This window comes from Chroicocephalus ridibundus, chromosome 7, assembly GCF_963924245.1.
Source record: "Chroicocephalus ridibundus chromosome 7, bChrRid1.1, whole genome shotgun sequence".
Taxonomy (NCBI): domain Eukaryota; kingdom Metazoa; phylum Chordata; class Aves; order Charadriiformes; family Laridae; genus Chroicocephalus; species Chroicocephalus ridibundus.
Genome location: NC_086290.1, coordinates 59,165,662 through 59,184,946, shown reverse-complemented (window position 1 = coordinate 59,184,946; position 19,285 = coordinate 59,165,662). Strand labels below are relative to the sequence as shown.

Here is a 19,285-nt window from a genome sequence, read left to right as displayed (position 1 = left end):
ACAATTTTGCCAAGCTGCTGCATGTCAGATGTTTTTTGATTTTTGTAGATATTATGGCAAAATCGACCCTCAAAGGAGAGAAAAGAGAAGGTGTACTGCCAGCAACCACAGCTGGAGAAGTGCCCTCCGTAGCCCTGCCTTTTAAATGGTGGAAGCCTGAATTTATTTCTACTTCTCAGTTTGTATTGTCACCTCCTTTAGCTTGCCCCTTGTCTCACGTGGGGCTTTAGCTTGCCCCTTGTCTCACCCAATGTCCTGAAAACCCCTGCGAGCCGAGAGCTGACCTGTGCCCCATGCAGGGCAGGGTACTGGGGATGGTCTCACCCTGTACCCCAGGGAGAACATCGCAAGAGCAAGTCCCTGTCTGAGAACCAGCAGGGCTTCAGCAATGAGGAACTTTCTTGCAAACACTGTCAGTTTTCTCTGTGGCCGCTGCCAGTGCATGGATAACGCGTCTGGTGGGACATGAACCTGCTGCAGACACGGCTTCATGGTTGTGTGTGTCTGTGTGTGTCTCTTTCAGTTCAGAGGCCTGTCATTCATCCCCTTTCCAGTCCGAGTAATATGTTCTGCGTCACCAGCCTGGATCCAGATACCCTTCCCACTGTTGCTACACTCCTAATGGATGTCATGTTTTACTCCAATGGGTAGGTCCCAGCACGGAGACGGGCTCCTGGGGGAGGTGTTGCCGGCGTCTGGAGGCACAAATTCACATTGTTCCTCCAGGATGCCCAGGGATCTGCTGTGGCCTTATGCTGCTGCGGTGCTCTGCGCTTAGGCAGGGAGGTTTCACAGGCTCAGGAGGGTTGTCCTGACAGGTGGAAGCCAAGTAGGAGAATGAGGGTGCCCAAAGATATCTGCTGGCTTTGGAAAGCTGAGCCTTTTCAGATTTGAGCTAAGAGTAGCAATGTGATCAATGTGCAACATATCCACATATGACTGCAGGATGTGCTGCTGCCCATCAGTGTCTGCAGCTCCTGGCCCACAGCCTCCTGTGAGAAGACCTTGGGGCAGGGATGGGAGAGTTTTGTCCATTGTGGGGACTGGCATTTTTTGCCCTTGCAAAATCAAAAAAAAATAAAAAGCAGTATAATGTGACGGGACTCAGCGTCACCTCCCTAAGTCAGTGTATGAACATTTCTGGTTTCACTGGCTATATCTACTTTAAAAGCCTTCCTATGTTCTTCTAGCCACAGTTAATGCTGTTCTCTTCCCTTTCTTCAGAGTAAAAGACTCAGTGGTGGGCAACGAAGACTCGGGACATATTCGATTTTTCTCCTTTTCTCTCATTGAGGGTTACATCTCCTTGGTCATGGATGTCCAGACACAGCAGAGGTGAGCTTTGGTCTTAGGGTCTCCTGGACCCCAAAAAAGCACCTGGGATGTTCTCAAAGCAGCAGGAAGCAGCTTAAGCTCCTCCGTGTTAATTCTTGTGAGCCTCATTTTGTGGGTGTCATGTGCCTGTACACCCTGTTACTTTTCTGAGTGAAGTCTGGCATGTTAGTTCCAGCTCCTGAATTTTGGGCTTGTCTGTCCAAGCCCTTAGTGTAATCACAAGCCAATGTAGGGTTATCGCACTTTTGAAAGAGGGGCACTGGATCAAAATGATTCTGATGTTTTTATTCCACTATTCATTAGTTGTGCTCTTAAGAGCAAAACCAAAAAAATGTGGTGTACGTGGTTGAAGTTTAACTGCTAAAGGCCAAAAGTAGGGTGGGGGTGTCAGTGCTGCTGTCCTCCCGCTTTGCTTTTACACATGGCTGGGCTTGGTGTGGATTCTCGTTGTGATGATAATGTACTGAGTCATCCCTGTGCAGCCGGAGCCTGCAACTCGACTCGTTTGTCTGGCAAGGCGAAAGTCAGCCAGGGAGCAAATATCCGCCTGTTTGTGCGTGTGTGCTTCTGCAGCCTCGCATCACAGAAGTCTCTGAGGTCTGGAGGCTAGACGGGATGCTATGCTGAGGTACAGCGCATAGATTTGCTTTTGACACACAGCGCAGTGTTTGGTTTTGGTTCTTGCCTGCCCTAGGGACTTGTTTTGCAAACTATTAATTGCCCTCTTGAAAGTTTCTTCGACCTTAATTGGAGTAAACCTGTCTGCCTTCAAGAGAGGCTAGAGGGTTGGAGCAGCAGCCTGGTGCTTGGGGAACCTGGGCAGTCAATTCCGTCTCGCACAGACTGCCTGCGTGGCCTTGGGCAAGTCTCGTAGCCACTGGTCTTCGAAAGACCTTCGAAAGGTCTTCTTCCCTGCTAAGAAATGGGGATCTCTGCAGGGATCCCAGGGACCTCCCAGGGAAGGCGTGAAAAAAAGCACTGATGATGCTCAGACACAAAAACAGCGGTTCACGTGGCAAAGAGAGAGGTATGGGAAATATTTTCTCCCTAGGTTTTTCTAAACATAGCTCAAATCAAGCCTTCAGATTAACGGTCTCGACCTTTGTAAAGCTGGGGCATGGCCTGTTTTCTTAGAAATCTTTTTCCATGCCTCTTTGAGTGCCTGTGCACACTTCCCGCGTCAGATGCTGGTTTACCATGGACATCTGGAGGGGCAGGCAGGTGCATCTGTCCCACCTGCCTGCAGTTTTCTCAGTTTCACCGAGCTGCCACCGCCACAGCTATTGTTGACTTCAAGCAGCACAGGGATACAGGAGCAGCAGCATCCCTGCAGGCAGAATCTCGCACGCTGCTGTGTTTTAATTGCCACGTTTGGTCTTCCTTTTCTTTTACAGATTTCCTAATAATTTGTTGTTTACAAGTGCATCTGGCGAACTCTGGAAGATGGTGCGGATTGGTGGGCAGCCTCTTGGCTTCGGTAGGTAACCATTTGGGGGATCAGTTGGTGCACAGGTAGTCACTTGCCTCAGGGCCTTCAAGGATGATGGAAAAATCTATCTGAGGCTTTGTAAGAGCCAGCAGCTTAACATGACTTTGCAAGCTGAGATTTTCCAACAGGAGGAGTCTGACTCCTACCTAGTCAGACTTCTAAATATACTTTGTAAAGTGCTACGTGCTTGACAGCTCCGTCTAAATTGTATTCATCTGCTGGACTTTGGAGGTAGCTACAGCTGGGTCTCTAAAGAGGAAAAGTGGACAAAGAGGCGGCATGGGAATGCACTATAGATTACTGAAATCAGTGGTCAGAAAGCATGTCGTACTCCAGTGCAGTCCTTGGGCAACTCCTTGGCTTTAGTAGGTTTAGTATAGATTTATAGCAGTCCAAGTGGGAGTCCTGTTCATGGACCTGTTTCACATCCAGTGCTGCAAATATTTTCTCTACTCAAAAGAATATTGGACCTAAGTAACACAGAGTAAATGCTTCACATCTGCGGAAGTGTTCTTGTTATTTTTATATCCCCTGTAATTTTATGGAGTCTGATCTGAATAGTGCAACAAAGGCCCAATTTTCAGAAGATGTTGGGGCTCCTTCCCATGGTGTCTGAAAGAGTTACAAAATACAGGCTTCAAAGAACATTTCTGAAGAATGTTTGGCTAATTTTTATATTTCATTGCCACTTCTACGCCAGACAAATGAAACTAGCAAGAAGGAAATTTTCATGCACCTTGTCTTTTTGCATCTTAGAGGCAAAATATGTAGAAATGGCATGGTACCTGTCATCGATGGGACATCAGGACAACTGCCAGCCCCCTAAATGTGCGCTGTTTAAATACGTTAGCTTAGAGTCAAGTTGAAATGTTCAGTTTGGATCAGGGAAACTCAGATTTAATCTGGAAACAATGTACCATTGATGTGCCATGAACAGGACAGGGGAACCTTCTTAATTGGCATGAAATCCTGTCTCAGAGGCTATGGTGGTCTAGGAACCAACCATGTGTCCAGGCCAACCAGCAGGTCAGCATCTCCTCTCTCAGAGATGCAGGACAAAGTGTTTAATAGCAACAACTAAAGAGAAAAATAGAGGTTAAGGGCATACGAGACTGTCTTTGGTGCTTCCTTCCTGAATGTCATTAATTGCCTTTCTTTGGACCTCTGAAAATCATTCCAGTTCTAATGTTTTGTGCCTTTGGGGGATTTACATTTCTCTGTAACAAAAAGAAGGCAATAAAATCAAATGTGCAATGTATCCTCGTGGCCCAAAGAACCTGATTCTGTGAAAAAGAACACATTTTACCACGGAGATCCCTTCTGATTGGAGTTTCTGAAGACAAACTCCTTCCTGTATGTGCACAGAACTGGTGAGACCCAGGAGTGCAAGACTGGCAGGTGCCCTTCAGACAATGACTGAGGTTTTTATCTCCCCCACAGATGAATGTGGAATTGTCGCTCAGATTTCTGAGCCTTTGGCCGCAGCCGACATCCCAGCCTACTACATCAGTACTTTTAAGTTTGATCACGCGTTGGTGAGTATCAAGACAACTTCTTTGAAATAGGGGAGATCTTTTCCTTGGGAGAAAACTCATGATGAGAACATCATTTCCCATCTCAAGAGCTTGTTGGAGTGCCTTGGCTCTGACCTAGCCTAGCAGATACCTCTTTCCAGCCTCTTGGCTGTCAGGTGCCCTGGGCCAGAGGCTCCTGAACCAAGCCCAGCCCTACCCCAAGGCAAAACAGCATTAGGAAGTGTCATTCTTGCAAAGGGCTGGTCTCAGTCCTTAAAGACCTGTGATGATGGAGACTTCATACCTCCCTGAGCGGTCTCTTCCACTGTGTCACTCTCTTTTATTAGAAACAGCCACAAACCCTCTCTGTTTTCCTGCAAGTGTAGTCGGACGCTCCAGGCTCTTGGGAGGATGCCTTTGCATGTGGGAACTATTTTGGAAAGTCTCCCAATACCAGACCCCTTCCTTCATCTCTTGGTACCCACACGACCCTAACCGTTGTGTTTTGAGACCCATCTGTGAGTCCTGACTAGCTCTGCATCCTCCTCCTCATGGTGTAGGCCTTTGATAAAAGAGCAATAATTGGCAGCACAGCTAGGGAAGGTGATTTTGAAGCAGAGAAGGATGTTGCCATGTTTGTTTTCCTGAGTACCCACAGCAGTTGCAGCACAGTCATCAGCGTGAGGGGCTTGCCGTTTGTACAGAGCTCTCTTCTCTTTTATACTGGCAGATATTTCACCTTCTAGGCATTAAGTCTACCTCTGCTTTCCTTGGTTGTATAGGACATCTTCAAAAATAAAGAATTTGCCCGAAAAGGGAAGATTGTTACGCCTGTAGCCACAAACAGGATGGCATTTGAGTTGGAGCCCATTCCCCAAGTCCTGAGGGAGGGAGTCAGTAGCCCATGCACTAACCAAGCTCAGCTGCTTTGTGCTTTTGGGTTTTTTTTCTTAAATGTGCCCTTTATTGCGTTATACTCATCCTTTCATCACTGTAAATTCACTGCCCAGGCCCTACTTTTCACCTTTAAAAGCTCCAATGAGTTAAGGGCGGGTTTTTTTTCAGCTAATTACTTTGGTTTTTCACAGTTGCTGTGAACCATTTGCAGCGTACAGGTCATGCGTGTAAAGAGTAAAAGTAAATATTTTTCCAGATGGCAAAGGTCAAAGTGTTTTGTATGTTTGTCTTATTTTCTTGAATATTAACTGTGCTGATAAGATAAGCTAATAAAACACCATTTTAAAATCAATACTGTTAGCTTTGCCTCACATTCCTCCCTGTTGTTGTGGCCCCAGGTGCATGCTTTCTGGGCAGAGCACAAGGTGCAGAGTGCTTCTAGTTGTCAAGTGATATCTGGAGAGCTAAGCCCCGTCAGTTAAAATAGATATTTCACTTAAAACTTGTGCCATACAATTGTGATGACTCTGCAGGCAGCGCCGCCTTTTAAAAGTGTCTCATCCTGCTGCATCTGAGCCTGGCAGATCCCTGCCTCCAAGCAGCTGGCAGGGTATTATTTGGGCCACGCATTAAGGTCTGCAGATCTTCCTTCCTCAAATCCGTATTTTAGCATTTTCCTTGCTTCTTGCTGTTTTCTTTTCTTATGGTTTTAAAAGCTTTTTCATCTGGATAGTGCTATGAAAAATCCTTTCACCGTGTGGAAGGTGTGTTTCAAGCCCTGCTTTGCTTGACTTTGCTCCGGGAGTGGTGGCTGGGCTGTGTGCTTGCTGGCTCTCCGTTGGTTTTGTTGGCTAAGACCCTGACCTAGGTGTTGTCATGTTCTCCTTAACTTTGCTACCCAGGCACCTTGACTTCTAGTGACATTTCTCAAGGTCTAAGTGCATCTTGAATCCTTTCTCTACATCCTCCTTTTTTTTATTAAGGTTGTTCAGTACTTATTGTCAACAGTAAAAGCTTATTCATAGAATCATAAAATCATTTAGGTTGGAAAAGACCCTTGGGATCATCGAGTCCAACCATCAACTCCACTCTACAAAGTTCTCCCCTACACCCTTAACACCACATCTAAACGAGTCTTAAACACATTCAGGGATGGTGAGTCCACCACCTCCCTGGGCAGCCTGTTCCAGTGTGTAACCACTTTTTCAGTGAAGAATTTTTTCCTCATGTCCAGCCTAAACCTACCCTGCTGCAGCTTGAACCCATTCCCTCTTGTTCTATCACTAATTACCTGTGAGAAGAGACCAGCACCAACCTCTCTACAATGTCCTTTCAGGTAGCTGTAGAGAGTGATGAGGTCTCCCCTCAGCCTCCTCTTCCTCAAACTAAACAGTCCCAGCTCCTTCAGTCACTCCTCATAAGATTTATTCTCCAGGCCCTTCACCAGCTTCGTTGCCCTCCTCTGCACTCGCTCCAGCACCTCGATATCTCCCCCGTATTGAGGTGCCCAGAACTGGATACAATACTCCAGGTGTGGCCTCACCAGTGCTGAGTACAGGGGCACAATCACCTCCCTGCTTCTGCTGGTCACACTATTTCTAATACAAGCCAGGATGGCATTGGCCCTCTTGGCCACCTGGGCACACTGCTGGCTCATGTTCAGCCCCTTGTCAATTAGAACCCCCAGGTCCTTTTCTGACGGGCAGCTCTCCAGCCACACTTCCCCAAGCCTGTAGCGATGCGTGGGGTTGTTGTGGCCCAACTGCAGGACCCGGCACTTGTACCATTAGCATTGGCCCATCGGTCCAATCTATTGTTCCCTTTGACCTGAGCTTTTTTCTCCTGTGCATCTTAAGGTGTTTATGTTGCTTCATTTTTTCTTTGACCTGGATGTTAATACTCAGGTCTTCCTGCAGTGCCATAGCTGTAGAAGTTTGCCCTGGAAATCAGGACCTGTGCTTGAGAAGAAATCCCTTTGGGAGACAACGCTGAGATGAGAACCTCCAGGTCTCTGGTGTTGTCCCCTGGGTGACGTAAGGTTGGACTGGAGAGAGCTATGGTTTCCAGCTCCCTCTAGAGAGACCAAGTGAGAAGAGTCCCTTTTCCAGGTGCTCTGCTCTTGCTGCCTCACGCTCAGAGGTACCTTGCTCTTCTTCACCAGCACTTCGCATCTAATGAGGCTGAAGCTAGGTCTGAGACGTAGTTTGGAACTTTGCTTTTCCCTTCACAGTAGATGCTTTGATGTGCCGTCTAGCTGACAAGTGAACGTGTTGCACCAGCTGCCCTGGGATAGGGCTCTTTTCTACGGGGCAGAGAGGGGTAGGACTTCTCTGCTCATGTCAAACTAGGATGTGTCCTACAAATCAAAAGTGTCCTGGAGAAAACCCGGCCCAAACATTTGCGGTATGATTGATACCGTTTCCTTGACGTTAAGGGAGTCAAGCGTTTTGCAGTGGATGCAGGATCAGCCCATTGTGTATAAGTGAGGAGGTGGGTCCGTGGGCCAGAACTGGCCAGTTCTGCTTCCTCCTGCTTCTGTACCGCACTGAAGGAGAGTATGGAGAGACCTGCTCTTCATCCGCTGGGGCTGGCTAAGAAAATGTGCTTTGCAAAACTGATTCCTGTGTCATTTCTCATTATCTTCTGGAGCGGCAAAGAGTCATCCAGCTTCTTCCAGTGCAGTGTTCAACGTATTGGGGAAAATGGTGGAGGGAAGGCAGTGGAGAGTCCTGTCTCGAAGCCCTTTTTCCTATGGTGGAGGTTTCCTGGGGTTTTCTTCCTAACCCAGAAGAATTTGATGTATGTTTTAAGATTATTTCCTTCCTTGGCCAGCTGACTTTTGTTCACACATCATCAGAGTTACACACTCCTATTCCATCTTCCCAATGGAAAACTGAACGTTTTTCTTGTTATTTCTCATGGGGCCTTTTCCCCAGTTTTGTTAAAAGTTGCAGAAAATCACAGTCCAGGTGTATTTCCACTGTCTGAGTTCTGGAGGGTATCCGGTGAATCCAGGTATTGTGCTCCTGGCCAAGGACTCAAATACCTCACGGAGGAGACAGTCCCTTCTTCAACTTACTTAACATGAATTATTTTGGCTTCTTGCAGCAGCTCACAGCTAATTTATTTTTCCCCCAGTCCCTTTTCCACTTTCCAAGAGCTGTTACCTGCCTGTCCCCTGAGTGTCGTCTTTGAGTTTATGTAACGGTCAGACGCCTCTTTCCTGTCTGATGTACCTTTGCTTGTGATATTCTTTTCTACTGATGACAGTCGCTCTGAGATCTTTTGCATCTTCTGTTACAAGGGGTTTTTCTTGCCGTAAGTCTGAAAAACACCCACTAATAATTTTGTGTATGGACTTCATAGAATCATAGAATGCTTTGGGTTTGAAGGGACCTTAAAGATTCTTCAGTTCCAACCCAGGGCAGGGACACCTCCCACCAGCCCAGGTTGCTCCAAGCCCCGTCCAACCTGGCCTTGAACCCCTCCAGGGATGGGGCAGCCACAGCTTCTCTGGGCACCCTGGGCCAGGGGCTCACCACCCTCACAGCAAAGAATTTCTTCCTCAGATCTCATCTCAATCTCCCCTCTTCCAGTGTAAAACCATCCCCCCTCATCCTACTGCTTTGCTCCCCTCCCTGCTCCAGAGTCCCTCCCCAGCTTTCCTGGAGCCCCTTTAGGGCCTGGAAGGGGCTGGAAGGTCTCCCCGGAGCCTTCTCTTCTCCAGGCTGAACCCCCCCAGCTCTCTCAGCCTGTCCCCACAGCAGAGGGGCTCCAGCCCTCCCAGCATCTCCGGGGCCTCCTCTGGCCCCGCTCTGACAGGTCCATGTCCTTCTGCTGTTGGTGCCCCAGCGCTGGAGGCAGCACTGCAGGGGGGGTCTCACAGAGCGGAGCAGAGGGGCAGAATCCCCCCCTCGCCCCCCTGCCCACGCTGCTGGGGATGCAGCCCAGGATGCAGGTGGCTTTCTGGGCTGCCTGTGCACATCACTGGCTCGTGTTGAGCTTCTCATCAACCAATATCCCCAAGTCCTTCTCCTCAGGGCTGCTCTCAAGCCATTCTCCGCCCAACCTGTACTTGTGCCTGGGATTGCCGTGACCCAGGTGCAGGACCTTGCACTTGGCCTGGTTGAATTTCATGGGGTTCACACGGGCCCAGCTCTCCAGCCTGTCCAGGTCCCTCTGGATGGCATCCCTTCCCTCCAGCATGTCAACCACGCCACACAGTTTGGTGTTGTCGGCAAACTTGCTGAGGGTGCACTCAATCCCATGGTCCATGTTGCTGACAAACTTCTATGGTTAAGTCTCATCACTTGACTGCATAAGAAAGCTCAGGTGCTACGCCACACGATTTGGGACCCCCCACCCTGAGCAGACTGGCAGTTCTCTTCTTCCTTTGATGGACATGTCCCCCTGTCACCCATTGTGGTCCCCCTACCTACACTTACAGGTCCCAAACCTGCAGGATGCTTCACAGAGCCTCATGGGGCCCTTTGGCAGCCACATAAATCCATCAGCACAGGCACCTTGGATGGGCGAGCTTCTGGCGTACAAACGCTTTACCAAAAAAAGGAAGGGAAAGGAGGGGAGAGGAAGAGGAGAAGGAAAGGAAAAACCCCAAACCAGTTGCCTCCCCACCAGCAGGCACCATACAGAGAGCAAACCAGCCAGGTCTCACTTACAAGGTTTGCTCCTAGGGGTACCATGGATTAACGCCTTTGAACCAGAGAGTGTCTCTTGTAGATGGAGGCCTTTCACAGTGGAGTTCAGATGTCCACAGCAAAGTACCTGGCTCCTTGGGACTGTTCTGGCTTCATCTCCTGTGTCTCCTTTCCTTGTCGTCCCTCCCTGGCTTTTGCAAAGCATGACCTTTCTTTTTGTTTTCTTGCAGGTACCTGAAGAAAATATAAATGGTGTGGTCAATGCACTCCAAGTCAGTCAAGCTGAAAAGCATTAGAAATCTTCTGAGCTGGTTCCAGATGCTTTTTATTATTATAATTATTATTATTATTATAATTATTATTATTATTATTCTTTTTTTCTCACAGTATTTCTTGAAAAATCTGATTCCAGAGAGTGACATGAAAAGAGACTGTGGAAAGTTGAGCAGAAACAGCTCCAATAAGCCTTTGTTTTAATAATTATTATTATTATTATTATTATTATTGTTATTTTATTAAATTTATGAGCGAGGGGCAGGAGGAAAAGGAGTTCAGGCGGTTTCCTGGTGTTCAGCTCCAAGGCGAAGTATAACCTGCCCACGTTCTCGGTGCAGGAGGAGCTGCCCGGGGACACCAGTCTCTCCCCGACGCGCGGCAGTGCGGATGGCCCTGGGCGCTCTGCCGAGAGCTTGGCGGCACGGCTGGGACAGATGGGCCCGTGCTCAGAGAGAGCCCTGAAAACCGTAAACAAAATGAAATGTGGAATTAAACAGAAAAGACGTCGCATAGTGCTTGCTGGCTTGTCTCCTCGCATCAGACTTTCTGAGAACTGTCCGTCGTTACATATGCTGAGATAGGATGGAAATTGAGTTCTGTTTTCCCAGACAAAACCGTTTGGCATTGGAAAAGGGGGAAATATCCAGCTGTTTTTTTAATTTTCCCCCTTTCCCTTTCTCTCTGCAGTCAAACCCTGCTCTGAGAAAGCCTGGGCAGGGCAGCATTGCTGTGGCCCACCTCCTAGCTGGTGGTGTCACCAAGACTTCTGTCTGCATTCAAACTTCACTGTTTTAGCTCAGTTTTCCCCAGTCACCCTCCCACTGCCCCCAGTGTCCTCCTGACATGTCCCCTGCTCCAGGGCAGCTGCTGTCCCCTCGCCCCCACATCAGAGCCATCCCCAAGCCCTTGTGCCCCAGGGCCAGCAAGAGGAAGGAGGCACCTTTTCTCCTCTCCCCGTGGGCTTTTTCCCATCCTCTTTGTACACGTTCATGGGGGACGCAGGATTTCCCGGAGTCCCTGGGTAGCTGCTCCTGCACATCCCAGGCTACCTCGGCCAAGAGCCGCAGTGGGTTGTCCCCACCTAGGCCAGGAGGGTGCCCAAGCCCTGCTGGGTCCCTCCTGCAGTTTTTCATCGGCTCCTTCATCGCCAACGTGGAAATCGCTGCCAGATGGGGACCTGTCTGCAGGGGTTTTTCCATTGGGTTCAGTGGGCAGCCCTTCAAAAGCAGAACGGTGCTGAAAATGCATCAACCCCAAGGCGTTTCCTTCTGGTCCTGTTGCGGGAAGGTGAGGTGGGCATTTCCCATGGAGCTTTTCCAGCAGGAGTGTGTTTGCTCTTGGCCAGAGCCAGCGGGAGCAAGGTCTCCAGGCCCATGGTGGCACTTGCTTCCAAATCCTGGCTGTCCCCAGCACCATGGAGGATGGCAGGGACCAGTGCCAGGAGAGCAAGCGTCACCCAAGACATAGGTACCAGCAGTCTGCACTGTGCTGTGACCATGCAGTGAGGGGTGGTGAGAAGGAGAAGCCGTCTGCAGAGGACTCTGCTTCTGTGTCTAGGAGCCCAAGCATATCTTGTGTTTCTAGATTTCTTCCCATTTCATTTTTGACACGAAGAAATTGCAGGCCTTACAGTTTTAATGAGGGCTTTCCAGCTTTGCTTCAGAGACAGCCTCTAGCATGGTTTTCCTGAGGTTGTGTCTTGCAGGTTTGAGCTGGGGTTTTGCATTAATCTGGAGGCAGGAAGGAAGTACCTGAGATCGTGCCACAGGCATGGTTTGTACTGGTGCGTAGGACATGCAAACAGGTCTATACTGGTGTGTAGACCTGCAGACACACACACACTGGCTTACAGCTGCTGTTTAGTTCTCCATTCCTGGTATTGGAGGGCTGAGCTTAACATTTGTCGTTTCTTGTGCTGCTGGACCCAGACATTATGTTCCAAATCTTTCTGATTTTTCATCGGTGGACTGTTTTGTGGCAGCTGGGCAGGGAATCAGAGCATCCACAGGAAAAAGCACGGGTAACTTTCCTTTGTAGGCCCTAGCTCAGTGAGAGCATCCCTGCTGAGAAACACTTAGACACATGTTTAATACTTTACCAAACAGTTTGTTCTGCTGTTCCTTTACATGGGTTTTCAGAATTGCGCCATGATGCATTATATTCACTCCAGATTTCTGGAGTAAAGGTTTATTCCAAGTGCGGCACCATGCATCTCCATGGTCACTTGCGAAGATGCTTTGGTCTCCTGCCGCGAGGGTGCAGCACAGGCTGTGCGGGGCGATATGTAGAAAGCACTCGGAGGTGTTCTGTGGGAATCTGCGGGGCGTCGTCGGCAGCGCGCTGAGCTGAAGGGTGCGGCAGGGCAGTCGGTAGCTTTCCACCACATAAATTGTTGAAGAGTTTCTCCTTGGGATGGCAGACTGGGGTGTTTGTAGGACTGCGCGGGATTGTTTTGGAGAGGGATACCAGCAGGTGGGTTGGTGCACAGCTACTGAGTTCCCAGCCAGGCTTTCTGATCGGCCAAGGTGAGCCCGAGCTTCCTCTGTGTGCGTGGACAGTGTCACTGGGACAGGGTCGTCTTTGTGCTCCCGGGTTTTGTCAGCCATTGGAAAATGATTATTTAGCCACTTTCCGCACCAGAGAACAACGTGCGTTACGCTCTGCCCGTGCTAGTGCTGCTTGCTAAGGACCGCGACATGGATGGTAAGGAATTACTTGAAACGAGCATCAACTTGCTGAGCCTTAAGAGAAAAAAATTGGTTTTAATTATTTTATTGTTTTTTAACTTTGCACTCAGGCTATTTTAGAGGTTGATTTTTTTTTAATTTAGATTCTCCACTTTTTTCCCTGAGGGAGTCAGCCTTAAATGTGCGAAATCTGTAGAAATTTTGGGGGTGTTTCAAAACTTCCCAAAGCAGGTTGATGTCCCGGCATGAGAAAGTTAGCCTGAAAAATTCACAGGGTGTCTGTGCCGTCATCCTCGGCTTCACCTCTTTATTTCCTCTCTTGTTTTGTCCTGAGAACCAAGAAGTTTGTTTCAGACAACTTGGGGTAGTTTGATGCCTTTCCTTTAGCGTTCCCCACATCGCTTTGCTGGTGGGAACTGAGTTACTCTGAATTTAGCCAGAATTGTTGAACCTTGCACCAGAGCCTAGGGAAGGGCAGCCCGGCGTATGGGCAGGACCCGTGCAGTGGTGTTGCTTCTGAGACCTTCACTGGGTAAGGCGGGAAGGGGTCTGTAGGGGCTTTGTTAAAAAAAAATTAATATAATAATAATAGAAGAGCACAGTGCTGAATGAGCCCAAAGCAGTGGCTCTTAACGCTGCTCAACAGCTCCCGCTCTCCCGGCACCTGGCCTTTGGGGTGGGGGAAAAAAATTGAAGGGTCTTTTTTTTTTTAAATGCCTTATGATACTAATGTCTCTGAGCATCCCTGGCATTGCGCTGTTTGACGCTGAGTGGATAAAAGGAGGACTATGTCCTAGTGGGACGCCCTTCGGCTGGGAGCTGCATCGTGGGAAGCCCGGGTTACCCGTCAGCTGCCCCGAGCATCTCGCGGGGCTGCCTGCAGGGTCTCACCCCTATCACCCCAACACTGCCGGACCCTCCCCCTGCCCTCACGGTTCCTCTCGTTGCACAAAAATTCACCAAACAGCCAAAATGCAAAAAGCGTTTCCAGCGCTGCAAGGAGGGGTGGGCAGGGAAGGAGGCCGCAGCCCTCCTGCGCCCTCCTTGTTTCTCCGAGGCCTTTGTTTTCTTAGAAACGTCAACCTTTCTCATGTTGTGTGTGTTACTATGTAGGTTTTTGTCTTTTTTCCCTGGCCCCAATTAGGTTTTGGCTGCAGATTCCTTTCTACTGTGCAAGTGTGTGTGTATGTTCATATAATTGTATAGTGTTTACATAGAAATACTTAGTATGTCTCTATTGTACACTTATATCTATAAATACCTGTGGTTTATGTTCGTATGGCTATATACTGTACATAGCATATATACTTGAGCAATATAGGTTAATATATACTGTGTGGGTACATGTGTGTATACTCTAGGCACACGCTCTGTGTGTGCATATATATATGTAGTAAGTACTGTATACACACATTTATTCACCATATATTTTTAATTCAAGTATATAGGCAATATGAATACTTAGTTATGCTCTCGGGATTTCTCTCCACGTTTTTAGGGAAGAGCAGCAGTGAAGCTGACCTGGAGCAAAGCTGTGGCTCCTCCGCCTGCGGCGCGCGGGCAGAGACGCCCGCCGGTGCGCAGCTTCCGAAACCCCCCCTTCCTCTTCAGTTTGGTGCCTCAAGCACAGAGACTGTAGGAAAATTGCTCCTTTTTCTTCATACATATTTTAGTTGCTACCCTGAATTGCTTCAGACCATTGTTTGCCAAGTGCCTGCCTGGACCCTGGAGGGTTTGCAATGGGGCTTCCAGTCCCTGCGAGCCCCGAGGCTGGCTGTGGGCACCGGCCATGGGGAGCACCTCCTGAACCTCCCGCCTGACAGGTCTTCGGCACGGCCTGGGCTTGTCGCCACTTTTCCGCCGGAAAAGCTCATGGTGGCCTTGCCCAGCGTCTCCGCGCGAGGCTGCAGGTGCGGGGTTTCCCGGTAGATGTGGCTGTTGGTGGCTCAGGGGCCAGAAGGCAATCCACAGCTTTGGTATTTTTTGGGAAATGCGTACTTGTTGGCCTGTGAGGAGCTTTAAATCAGTGGGTTACTTTTAAATAGATGGAAATGTTGGAGGGTCTTTTCCCGTTAAAAGTAAGAGCGGCTGTTTGAACTCGGTGATTGGAAGTGTGTGGTCTCATAGTCGGAGTTGCCTGCTGACCAGCAGAGCCGTCTTAGGGTCTAGGTGGGAAAAGGTTTTTACCCAAAACATGCCCTAGTTTCATATTTCAGTTTCCTTTTTGAGTTGTGCAAATATGAATGTATGCAGGTTTGCTCATTGTTGTTGTGAACATGAAAGCATTTTCATTCTTTTTCCTCTTTGAATCAAACAGACCTCCTCTCCCTGCCCACCCCAGTAGCCCCCTGGGGGTGCATTTCTCCCCGTAGCACCATCCCAGCAAGGGTGGCACGAGCCCTCCCAAACCCCCGCTATTCACAAAGCCTTCCGATGCTCAGCCTCTCCGCGGGGGAAAGCCTCCAAGTCTGACCGTGTGTTTTGAGGTAATGGTGGTGTTGGGCACTGTGGCCAGAGGGGTTAGTCACGTCCTTGTGGTTTTTCCCATCCATGTACCCACACGTACTGGTCGAGAGCACCGGGGCATTCAGCCTTCCTACTTTAGAGGTCAACGACTTGAGTAGAAGGTGCTGGGTCCTGTGTCGCCACAGCCAGCGCTCAGTGAGAGCAAATGTTCCTGTTGTGGCACTGGATAATTGGTATTTTCTGATTATGGCAAGGGAGAAATTCTTCGTTCAGCCCAAGCCTGAGCGTCGGCTGCTAGCTCCCAAGCGAAGGTGTCTCACAGCAGCATTCAGTGATGGACAAGAAATCATTTTCTGATGAGGATTTCTTTTTTCTCTGTTACTGTGACTATTGTGGACATCTCCAGTAAGCAGCTTAAGGCATCTCACTTACCTGCTCCAGTCCTGCCTGCAAACGTTGGATTGGATTAAACTTTTATTACCTGCTAGAGAGTAAAACCCAGTAATCCTTTGCCAAACAGTATTTACGTTTTCTAGCATGTGCTGGGGTGTGTTTACATTGGCCGAGATGTGCAGATCTGCCTCCGGATCTAGATACCTTCTCCCCATGAGCGCCTCTGTCTGTCCATACCCGGCGTGGGCCCTGTGTGCCGGGGGCCAGCACCGTGCCTCGGGCGTCCTCCAGCTCTGAGCCGGTACCAAAATGCTCCGTGCGCGTCCCCAGCGAGGGCTGTGGGACCTTCCCGGGACACCTGGGAGGGAAACGCTCGACTGTGAATCTTGAATTATTCTGCCGTCTTCAGCCCCCCAGTGTCCATCCCTTGGCCTCCTTCTTTATTTAACCTCACTGAAGCACAGCACCATTGAAATACCAGCTCTGTCAGCACAGGTGGAGAAGAGGGCTGGGTTCTGCAACACGGGACCTGCACTGGAGGCTGAGCAGCAAATCCTTGCTGTGGCAGCAATAGCCCCTGCAGAAGCTCTGGCGAGTGTGGAGCGATGCACAGACCCTGTCTGAAGCAGGGGAAATAGATGATGTATGTGTCAAACAAAGCATATTATAATTTTAGGGTGTGAATGTGCAGAGAAACATACCTCTTTGGAACATACAGAGCCAAGATGTCCCTTTCTTGGTCTCTCTAGACAGCACCAGCCATTTCTCCTGCAGGTTGGGAAGATACTTTGTATACTGAAGCCTAGGACTGAATGTTCCGTTGTAATTGCAGGTTACATGTAATAGCTTCTCCCCAATAGCTTTGTAAATTCTCCTGTGGAGGTTACCTGTGCTGCTGCCTGCCCTGGGTTTGGTGAGAGCCCGACCTGATGGGGCACAAAGCCCAGATATCCCCGTCCCCGCTGACGGCCCGTAAATTCTGTGGCCGAGGCGCAGGGAGCCGGGGTGGGACGGCAGCCGCACACCTCCTGCCCGGCCGCAGCGTGGCACGGTGCAGCCCAGCCCGGCCACGCCAGTGGGGCTGTGGTTGCAAAGCAGCTGCTGAATTCCCTAGACTCCTTTGGGTTTGGGGGTTTTTTTTCATCCTTTTTTAGCTTTCTGCAGAATTTTGTAAATGAAGTGTGGGTGGATTTTGGATGGAGCTGGACAGAGATGCCCAGCAGGAGTCTGGCAGGATTCAAAGTTTGAAATATCTCTGAGCGCGGAGCGGGCGCTCTTTGCTCCCCTCTGTCTCAGCTCTGTCCTCTGGCTGCACCACAGGAGAGCCCATCAGCTGCCCAGTGTCCCTTTCCAGGCACATCCATCGGTTCTGCCAGTGTCCTCCCAACCCTAAAAGATGATGCAAAAAAAAAGGGCACTTTTCGTCCTTCATTTTGGGGGGGCCAGTTGCTTTTTTCCTCCCTGTGTGGATGTGGCAGACGCAGTGTCTCTTGCACACCGCATTTGGGAAGATGCCGTCAGAGGCTGGCTGTGGTTTGGGGTCCCCCTGCTCCGCCCAGCTCTCTGCTGCTATTCAGCATCTTCAGGATTTGAAACCAGCTTTCTGCAACTACAGTAATAAGCTTTTTCTTTTTCCCAAAGGATTCCTACCAGCTCTTTTGTAACTTGAAAAGTGTGGTTTTCCAGGTATGTCACTCCCTGGCCATTGTGGGAATGCTGCTGGAAGCACCCCACTTGCCAGGATGGCTCCTTTGGGCCCCAAAAGAGGAGTTCAGGCCCCGAAAGAGGAGTTCAGCCCCGTTTGCCTGATGGAACTCGCTGAAGCAGCCCCCGGGCTCAGGCTGGTGGAGGCTGCTCTGGGGGACAGGGCGCACACGGAGATACAGCCTTGGCAAACGGAGCCGCTTTGCCTCCCGTGTCCTTGCTGCCCACACAGAGTCACCCCCATCGGCTGGAAGGGGGCGTGGAGGGAATTTCCCTTTTGCTGAAGAAAACCAGCAGTCTCCTGTCTGGGTTTGTGATCGGTGGGAAGAGCGAAAAGAGCATTTGTGTTGTGGTTTAACCCCGGCCGGCAGCTAGAACCACACAGTCACTTGCTCGCTTGCTTCTCCCCGTCCCGAGTGGGATGGAGACAAGAATCGGAAAAGTAAGGAAAACTCATGGGTTGAGCTAAAGGAATTTTAATAAGTAAAGCAAAAGCTGTGCAGACAAGCAAAGCAAACCAAGGAATTCATTCCCAGCTTCCCATCGCAGGCGGGTGCTCAGCCATCCCCAGGAAAGCTGGGTTCCATCGCGCCTAACGGTGACTTGGGAAGACAAAACACCGTCGCTGCGAACGTCCCCCCTCTTCCTTCCTCTTCCCCAGCTTTATATACTGACCAATGACACCATATGGTATGGAATATCCTTTGGGTCAGTTGGGGTCAGCCGTCCGAGCCGTGTCCCCTCCCAGCTCCTTGTGCTCCGCAGCCCATCGCCAGTGGGGTGGGGTGAGGAGCAGAAAAGGCCTGGGCTGCTCAGCAGCAACCCAAACCATCAGTGTGCTATCAACATTACCCTCATCCCAAACCCAAAACGCAGCACTATAGCAGCTGCCAGCAAGAAAGTCATCGCCATCCCAGCTGAAACCGTGACCATTTGCCATGTGGGAAGCAGAAGGAAGGGGCGAGGGGGCAAAGGAGAAAATAAACACACAGCTTTTTGTTGTAGTTGTTTCTTGTAATTATTTTTAAGACCAGCCTTGTGATTTTTTTTATTTTTGAGGTCACTGGAATTACCTAAAGACCTGGCTCTGCTGCTACACTTGTGGGAACTGCAGACCCTCCTGGGTGGCGTTGCCTCGGGTGGGACTGTCAGGGACCCTTCCCATAGCAGCTCAGCCCCGAGGCAGCGGGTGCTCGGGGTGCTCCCACCCAGCCACGCTGTTCCTCTGCAGCAATACGTGTCCGCTCTCTATTTAACTAGTGTTCTTGAAATCACTGAATTTTGAACATCTCCATTCTGGGAGCAAACCTCTGTGTTTTCCTTGGCGGGGAGTGTGGGTCGGTGCTGTTCCGTGGGTCCCGCCTGTGCCGGGCGGCCAGGATGGTGCTGGGTTGGGAGGTTCAGTGTATCAAACGGCCAGCTCTGCAGTAGCGGTGTCCAGTTTTTCCTTTGACCGTTAGGAACAGACACTGTCTGCTCTGGCTCGATGACCTCCACCTTGTAGTTTTATCGTTAGAATTAAAAAATGAATCATGCCCTCGCTCTCTTCCAGACCCTGCCCGCTAGGAGTCCCCTCTCCCGAGCCACACCGTCTCCGTTCTTCCTTTCTCTGGGTTTTTATTTGCTCTGCATTTGGGAATGGAGGAGCACATCAGGGGGCCAGGGTCCTTTTGCAGCTCCCTAGAGACACTGCAAGAATCTTTTCCCGGTGTTTCTGGTTGTGCTGGAGACAGGACTGCCCTCGCCTCTCACCCGAAAACCTGCTACTGCTGCTAAAAATGATATGCTGACCCGATGGCTGCTGGTATTAGGGTGTGAGTCTGCATTTGGGTGCTGTTAGTGCCGGGATCAGGGGCCTGGCAATGC

General features: G+C 49.9%; 1 protein-coding gene across 1 annotated transcript in view; it reads left to right on the top strand.

The window, feature by feature from the left end:
• The window catches only part of CASTOR2 (cytosolic arginine sensor for mTORC1 subunit 2), a 135,934-nt gene extending 117,687 nt beyond the window's left edge, over positions 1-18,247 (top strand). Inside the window, exons 5-9 of the mRNA XM_063342019.1 lie at positions 524-647; positions 1,225-1,335; positions 2,730-2,812; positions 4,265-4,359; positions 10,124-18,247. Coding sequence (XP_063198089.1) covers positions 524-647; positions 1,225-1,335; positions 2,730-2,812; positions 4,265-4,359; positions 10,124-10,189 — 479 coding nt within the window. The 3' untranslated portion in view covers positions 10,190-18,247. The remainder of the gene's footprint in view (positions 1-523; positions 648-1,224; positions 1,336-2,729; positions 2,813-4,264; positions 4,360-10,123) is intronic.
• The last annotated feature ends 1,038 nt before the right edge of the window (positions 18,248-19,285 follow it).